This window comes from Eupeodes corollae, chromosome 1 (genome assembly GCF_945859685.1).
Source record: "Eupeodes corollae chromosome 1, idEupCoro1.1, whole genome shotgun sequence".
NCBI classification, from domain to species: domain Eukaryota; kingdom Metazoa; phylum Arthropoda; class Insecta; order Diptera; family Syrphidae; genus Eupeodes; species Eupeodes corollae.
Window position 1 is genome coordinate 214,655,454 of NC_079147.1, and position 8,962 is coordinate 214,664,415.

General features: G+C 33.4%; 1 protein-coding gene across 1 annotated transcript in view; it reads left to right on the forward strand.

Annotated features, from left to right (window-relative positions):
* LOC129940365 (fizzy-related protein homolog) overlaps positions 1-6,235 on the forward strand; it is a 48,266-nt gene extending 42,031 nt beyond the window's left edge. The window contains exons 4-7 of the mRNA XM_056048678.1: positions 4,308-4,418; positions 4,563-4,685; positions 4,756-4,890; positions 5,130-6,235. Of these exons, the coding sequence (XP_055904653.1) occupies positions 4,308-4,418; positions 4,563-4,685; positions 4,756-4,890; positions 5,130-5,822 (1,062 nt within the window). The 3' untranslated portion in view covers positions 5,823-6,235. The remainder of the gene's footprint in view (positions 1-4,307; positions 4,419-4,562; positions 4,686-4,755; positions 4,891-5,129) is intronic.
* The last annotated feature ends 2,727 nt before the right edge of the window (positions 6,236-8,962 follow it).

The window sequence follows — 8,962 nt, forward strand, 5'->3', positions numbered from 1 at the left end:
TTGGTGGTTAGTTATGGTTAAAAATACTCAGTTACAAAGATGGACATTTTAGACTGACATTAAGGTTTGCCTACAAGCTGTGGAGGCTTATATAGGAAAAAGTATGTGTAAAACACGGCAATAACCAAAACCATTCTGACATTTAGTCCTCAGGCCAATTGTTCCGTTAAAATTAAAATGATTCAGTGTAACTCCATGGACAAAATCATTGACATCATGATCATTTGAATCGATCGCGTCATCATTTTGAATTTTACTGACATATAGTAATTTAAAATGTTGACTTATGTTATGTAAGGCACAACTTGCATTGACAAATTTCGCAGCTCTTTCAGGACTGTAATGTAGTTCTCAGGCAGATAGAAGGCACCTGAATTGACTTTTGATTAAGCCAATCGAAATGGAGTCATTAGATGTTTCTCTAAAGGATATCTATCATCTCCCAAAATAAAAGTGTTCTCATCCAATTCATTTAACATTTAATTTACTCACTTAAACTGTAAACGAATGAATCGTGATTAGCATCGTAATATCTGGAATCTACGCACATTCATTTTGTAGTCACAAACCTGTAGATGAATCATAAATTCATCTCGTCATTTGTCATATGACCCTTACTCATTGTGGACAGATACATTCTTGTACTACGTCTAGCACTTCTTTTTAATTAAAATCATTAGCACTGAACTTTTGGTAACTTCCTTCTGCCATGAAACGTGCAGTCCAGAGTTTGAGAATTGATGGGATTGCAGAGGAACGCTGTGGTTGTTTCAAATAATATTTGAATGCGTCTTTGTTAAGTCTAACATAACTTATAAATCTGCAACAAATCGAAGACAATCAAATCAACACTCTCATCAAATAATTCGTTTAAAAATAATACTTTTTGTTTGAAAGTGCTAATGGATTGGACATTGGAGTGATCTGGAATATTTTTTCTCATCAGCGCAACACTGAGGGGATTTTCTACTTCCGAATTTACAAGAAACAAATAAATAAAACTCTCCATTTCGTATTATCTTGTCTTTTCATAAAATTTTGCACTGAATTCAAAACTTTGACATACCTACGTATTTTACTTTACTCAGCTGATGTTGACAAAAACAAGCACATAAAAGTATGCAATGTATTTGGTCTACTCAACTGAAAAAGTTGTCTCCCATAATACTGTAATGTGTAAACACTCTTTATCTCTTTTAATATCGTGTTATAGTGTTTATTTGTAGTAATAATAACTTGTGTAGAATATCTAAGGATTAAGAGGAGAACTCGCTTCGTTAAGCATCTAGTGATTAAGAGAAACATCTAGTGGCTAAGAGGAGAACTCACTTCGAGAACATTCAGCGCCTACAAGAACCTAGTAGTTTCTCGAACCAATTTGAGGTATATAAATACGCACTCGGAAGGGAAGCGGTTGATTATTTGGTTGTGAACTGCAATAAATTAAAGACTGTGTTTAAAAAGTAATAATTGAAAATTGAAAAATATCCACTGCAATTAGTTTGGTATCATTGGAAATGGGCAAAGTTTAATAGAATACTTCTAAAACAACAAAATTGACTTGTAAACTACATATTTTGCATTTATAACTTAGAATATTAAGGAGCAAAATTATCATTTATTTCAGTTGTTGTTTCTTTGCGATTATTTTAACAATTTCCTTTATTTTTCCACAACAAATCCCTGCTGCAAAAAAGAGGTAGAAAAGTGTTTTCTCAAATTTTGCCGTTCTTATTCGGATTTAAACTGTTGGTCCACTTTATCCCTGACAAAATTACTAGCACCGAAAAATGGTTGAGAGTTGTAAGTCACTAGACCCTAGTTTTTAACAGACTGTTACGTAATTTATTTATTTATAAAAGAATTACATACATTACGTGTCACATGAATTGGGACAAGCTTTTTTCGTTTTTTAATTGACGATAGTGGGATGAATAAAGAATGTGTAAAGTTTGTATTGCAAAAAAAATGTTGGATTAAATTGATAAATACAAGTTTCATGGCGGTTTTTCCGAAGAAAGTCATACAAACTACCTATTCTTTGTGTCACATGAATAGGGATAAGATCTAAGTGTATCTATTAGGGTGATTTAAAGGATACTCTGCTTGTTTGGGAGCTTAGAACGAGTATTATTGCAATAGAATCAAGCAGTATGGGTAAAGGTAAGGGTCTTACCAAGAAAGAATTAGGAAAATTCGATCATATCGAGATTTCGACAAAACCATCCGTTTTATAACCAGCAAGTATAGGCGAAAGTTCATGCGACCCAGTAAATAATAGCTGTGAACCAATATTAACAAATGACGTGTTAAAAGAAAAAGAATTTTCTGTAGGCTAGGCTAATTGTTTTTTGAATATAAATTTATATTGTGAAAAGACTTAAATTTGCATTCGGCCCTATCGAGGTAACCGTCGGAGCGGAATTCTCTCCGATTTTCTCCCAATCGGAGACATTTTGCTTCAAGGTAGTTGTCCGATTAGCTGATCGGACATTCTCTCCGACAAAATTCAATGCATGCAATTTGCATGCGATGCTTTGCGATAAAGTACTTGTTATGTTTTATTCTTGACAGATACAAACATACAATTTTCCGAAGTCCTCCGACAAGTTCTTGTTGCGGAAAGTGTTTTCTTTTTTTTTTTAAATAGTTTTAAGAACGAAAGACAAACACCATGCAGGCTTGTGATATTTTTGTTTTCAAATATATAAATTTATTTTTAATAAATGTTTATGCATCAAAGTTGAGTTGAACTATTTCATTTCGAATTGTAGCTGCTTGGCTTCGAAGCGAATTAGTCTGAATTTCATGAATTTCTTCTTCGTTATTGTTTAAATCTTCATGCTCGAAAATTTCATAACTTGAATCAAAATGTAAACATATGTTGTGTAAAGTGCAACAAACGTTAACAATTTGCACAGATTTCAAAGGTGCATAGTGCAACTGTCTTGCACCTAACAAGCAACGAAATCTGCTTTTCAATAATCCTATTGAACGTTCAACTATGTTACGAGCTCTTCTGTTTATTAAAACGGCGCTTTGGTGTGTAGGAGTCCTGACTGGTGTCATAAGCCAGGGCTCCAATGGATATCCTGAAACTCAGATCGTCTGTATAGTTGTTTTAAAGTAGTACTTTATAGGCAAAACTAACATCTTACAATCATTACGTTAAGACTAAAATGTCCCTTGCGATTGAAAAATAAATGTTTGTTTTCTACTGGTGCAATGATTTGAACGTGAGTACCTTCCATCACTCCAGGAAAACCAGTTTTTTCGAAGAAATATGTTTTGGACAGTTGACATTCTTCACCAGACATCAGTAAAGATATCCAGTTGCTGCACAAGGTCTCTTCCATTATATCTAAAATTTCCTTAAAAGTACTGGAAAAAGTCGACTGGCCAACTGAACATTGAAAATCTTTTCCAACACAATGTTGGTAGTATGTTTCAACAGTTTTTTTTTCAATTTATTCTTTGCTTTGACACTTCAAATGGAAACAAAAACATATGTTTGAAATAGGGAGGGGACTTTATTCGATAGTTTTGATTTAAAAATCGTTGCATCTAATTAAATGTCTCAAAAATGCTAGCGCATTATAATTGAAAAAATTACTTTTTATAAGCAATATATTACATTCTGCCACCAATTTTGTATGGTTTAAAACGCTTATTGGCTTTATTTTATAACATATTATCGAGAATATATCGATATATCGGTTAATTTGCACATCTCTGCCTGAAATTTATATCCATCGCATTGCGTCGTCTCATGTCCGTAAAATTTCTTCCGATGACAGCTACCTCAAATTGGAATTCAATCTCCGAAAAGGGATGCGTTGCGGAGAAAGTTCCGCTCCGACGGTTACGACGATAGGGCCGATTATCTATAAATAAAAAAATGCTGGGAAAATATTACATCAAAAGAAATGGTTTGTGTATTTGAACAAACTTATCGAATGTACACACCGTTTATTTCGATAAGTTAGTTTCCCGGTATTTTATATTGCTTGGGTTAAGTTCTCTTCTGGGCTATGAGGGGTCTTAGGATTAGCTTTGGAGCAATTTAGCAAGTGAAAGATTAATTTATGATCGACATTTTAAAGGATTCTCCTTTCTTTACGAAAGGCAAAAAAACATACTTGCCACAGAAAGCTTGGAAGACATAATTAAGTTTGAATAACTTTACTTGCAAACAATATTTGGTTGCGGCAGTTCCCGCACTGGTCTACTAATTTATAATAAGCCTTGAAATTGACTATATCCGTTTCAACTTGATTAAAAGATGTTTTTTTTCTTTTTATTTATAGGACTTCAATGAACAGTGTCCCTACTCATTATCACCTGTCAGTACTAAAAGCCAAAAACTTCTAAGGTCTCCTAGAAAAGCAACTAGAAAAATTTCACGGATTCCATTCAAAGTAAGTAAACATGCTAATTTAAAAAGCAAACTTTAAATTCTAATTATAAAAAAGCCTAAATAAACAAATGCCATGGATACATTGCGTATTTGTTAAATTTAGTTGCAAAATCATAATCAATTAATTTGTATTTGTTTTTCCAAGGTGTTAGATGCCCCTGAACTACAAGATGACTTCTATTTAAATTTGGTTGACTGGTCATCGCAAAATGTACTAGCTGTTGGTTTAGGCAGCTGTGTATATCTATGGAGTGCGTGTACAAGTCAAGTAAGCCTATCTAACATAATTTTATGAACTCAAAAAGTAAATAAATACAATGTTTTGTCTCTAATTAAAGGTAACGCGATTATGTGACCTTAGCCCAGATGCGAATACAGTAACCTCCGTATCATGGAACGAACGTGGCAATTTGGTAGCTGTTGGCACACATCACGGTTATGTTACTGTGTGGGATGTAGCAGCCAGCAAACAGGTATGTTTCAAAAATATAGAAGCTTTGTTTATTCTAAGCAAATTTACCAAGTTCACGCAATAGACTGTGAAATGGTATTATTTGCAGATGTCATTATCAAAACATCTTAGCCAAGACGTAATGTTAAGTGTGATGTTTTGTTTATCAATTTAAAGAGATTTCCTTCACTGAATAAATAATAGAATTTATTTTTTAAATGCAAACACATTTACTAAGCAAATGATTCTATTTCATTGCAGATTAACAAACTAAATGGTCACTCTGCTCGCGTTGGGGCTCTGGCTTGGAATGGTGATATTTTGTCAAGCGGTTCACGAGATCGTTTGATAATCCAACGCGATACTCGTACACCAGCGCAACAATCTGAAAGGCATTTAGCTGGCCACAGGCAAGAAGTGTGCGGCCTAAAATGGTCTCCGGACAATCAATATTTAGCTAGTGGGGGCAATGATAATCGTTTGTATGTGTGGAATCAACATTCGCTGAATCCGGTTCAGTCGTACACCGAGCATATGGCTGCAGTAAAGGCAATCGCATGGTCTCCGCATCACCATGGACTGTTGGCGAGTGGCGGTGGAACAGCAGATCGATGCATTCGCTTTTGGAATACACTAACTGGCCAACCTATGCAATGTGTGGACACAGGATCACAAGTGTGCAATCTAGCCTGGTCCAAGCACTCCTCCGAACTAGTCTCCACGCATGGCTACTCTCAAAATCAAATCTTGGTTTGGAAATACCCCTCACTTACACAAGTTGCGAAGCTCACCGGACACTCATACCGCGTATTATATCTGGCATTAAGTCCGGACGGCGAAGCGATTGTCACTGGAGCTGGAGACGAAACACTTCGTTTTTGGAATGTGTTTAGCAAAGCACGCAGCCAAAAAGAAAACAAATCTGTGCTCAATCTCTTTACGAATATAAGATAAACTGAAAATTAGGATAATTTACATTATATAATTACATATATATACATATATAAAACAGCTCCTCCTTTAGAAATTTGCTTTAAATTGTATTCTTTTAGCTCTAAAATCAGTGGCTTCCGGGTTTTCCGGAGAATCCAAATCAAAGAATAACTAATTTAGCTTGCAATAGTCACTACACTTTTTTTAACATTTATTTTTTTATTTTTATATTATTATTATTTTCTTTTTCATTTGTTAACAATTTTTATTTTGTTAAAAATCTATAATATATTTTGTATTTAACTTTCATATGCATTGTGCGTATGTCTGTATGCGCTTGGAGTTAGGAAAAATTATTATATACAGAATTAAATTAAAAATATAATTAAATTTCATTTATTTAAATAAAGAATTGTGTGAAATAAAAAAAAAAACAGTGATGTATTGTTTTTCTTTCTTGTTTTCTTTACTGGAAGGTGGAACATGACCATTTTTGGAAGTATATCCTGACCTACAGTAAGAAATGAAGAATACTACTTACTTTGAAAACTCGATAAGAGTACGAAAAAATTGGACCTGATCGATGAACTAAGTCTAATTAAAAAATGTCAGGAGCTTCTTGAATTTCTGAACTCAAGGCCTTTCAATTGCTTTATACCGACAAAATGCCGTTATTGTTCAATTTTTGATATTTAGCTAGTGGGGGCAAGGATTAACTTTTTTCTTCAAAAAAACCCGTCCAGGGAATTCAAAAGAATTTCCCAATAAAATTCAGTTTCAATTGAAATGTATGAAAAAAAAACGGTATATTTGTATGTAAGCCACTTACTTTTCAAGAAAAAACAGTATTCACAAAGTTTTAGGACAATTTTGTAACATTTTTAAATTTTGTTTGAAATTCAAATTTCATCGACCAATATACTGGATTTTGCCTCGATTTTTGGTTAAACAATTTTTGAACAGCTATATCTCGGCTCTCAGATGACGTTGAAAAATAGTTTAAATACCAAAATGACGGCTGATTGCTGAAGATTATAATGAAGTAGGAATTTTGAAAATCCGTTACAAACTAGAGATGTAAGTGCCAATTTTCTGAAAATTTTGCTTTTTTGTATAAAAAGCTCAATTTAACGGTAAAATTGTATGGGCACCCATTAATTTTTTCTTTTATTAATATCGGTGACAAACGTATCTTTCTGAAAATACCTCATTTACTAAGATCGAACCATTGGTTCCAGAATTATAGCGCATTTTTTGAAGATGAACCTTAAATTTTTCAATATTTCCTACATTTACCTTGAAAATAATGAGAATCTTTACTTGCATGATATTTTCAAATTAATCTCAGAATTTGATACGTAAGGCTAGGGGTATTAATATTTCAAGAATACAAAACTTAAATTCAAGTCAACAACACCCCCCCCCTTTTTTTAGGAATTCGTTTTTTAAACTAACCACTGCTTTTCAAATGCATCTTTTGTAGATATTTTATTTTATTTAGACACATTTTTTAGTTTACATAAACAAATATTTCGTAAACTATATATTTCTTGACTGTATGAGATTAACATAAGGCGCAATTCCTTGTTTTTTAAACTAGGATCAACATTTCTAGCGCTTCAGCCGTTGTTGTGGAGCTGAATTGAAATTTTGTCATGTTCATGGTATTTGTTGTTGTGTTCAAATTCAACTGATCACTGTTTTGTGCCTAGTACTAAGTTAAACATAAAAAGCTTAGATTCCAAGAGTAACATTGTTTAAAAAGTAAAATCAGTACCCATTTTTGCGGGATTTTTTGAAAGGCTCATTTGCAGAGTTTTTTTTTCAGAAACTTGTGTATAACGAACAATTTTCTTTCCTTTATACTTACTTAATGTTGCTACACAGGACAGTCCTACTCATTTTGGTATTTTCCTTGCATGGTTACCTAAGATCAAAAAATCATATACGATACGATCTCTGGGGTTTGTTTTTTTAAAAGTAAAAAGTAAAACCAGTATCCATTTTTGCGAGATTTTTTGAAAGGCTCATTTGCTAAGAGTTTTTTTTCAGAAACTTGTATATAACGAACATTTTTCTTTCCTTTATACTTACTTAAGGTTGCTACACAGGACAGTCCTACTCATTTTGGTATTTTCCTTGCATGGTTACCTAAGATCAAAAAATCATATATGACACAATCTCTGGGGTTTGTTTTTTTTTTTTAATTAAGCGCGCACTCAACGTTGTTTTTGTTACCTTTATTATGCCAAGACACTGTTGGAGCATTAGGAAAGGGAGAGAAAATTACTAAATATTGCAATGACTGAAAAAGACAGAGTGAGGGGTAAGCATCCTACATTCGTGTTGTATGGCTAAAGAACCTATATTCGTGTTGTATGGCTAAAGAACCTACATTCGTGTTGTATATGACAGTACGAGGGAAGCTGGGATCGAGGGTATACGATTGAATTGAGAAGAGGAATGCAACTGGTTATTTTTCTGAGCATAATCTGTTAAAATAACGGGTTTGACCAAAAAAAAACGATTGGTATACCAGTATTAGTCCTACGTTTTAATATAGGGAATTTTTTACCGTTAAGCAGATTTAAATGTGAACTTTTGCGTTAACTCGATAAGAGATGATCGACGATTTAAAGAGTTAGAATTTCGGAAAACAGAGGAAAGATTTAGTGGCAGTTTGATTCTATGGCAATTCGGAATTAAATGTTGATATCACTTTTTTTTCAGTCAGTCAAGATGCATAGTTATAAAATACACTCCTGGGATTTATCCTGAATAAAAATATAATTTATGTTCAACATTTCAAGAAAAAAAGTATTAATTATACTGCTTCTCTTAATCCGAACATGTGTAGTTGGTGTCTTACAACATTCAGTGGGCAACTAACCGATTCACACATAGCTCTATTAAGGTCGATGATGTAGGGGATAATGCAGACAGTGCAGATTACAAGGAATTGGATAACGTAGATAATGTAATGCATGTCAAGTTGTCAGTGGAATGATTGATGTGTAATTTAATTATTATCAGAGTAAGGGTATGGGCAGCAAGGGCAACATAGATGGATTGGTTATATTCTATTGAATATGCTTAATACTAGTATTTTTTTATTTTTCCTTAATGGGTAAGAGTTGGAGAAACCCTGATTCCTGAATAAT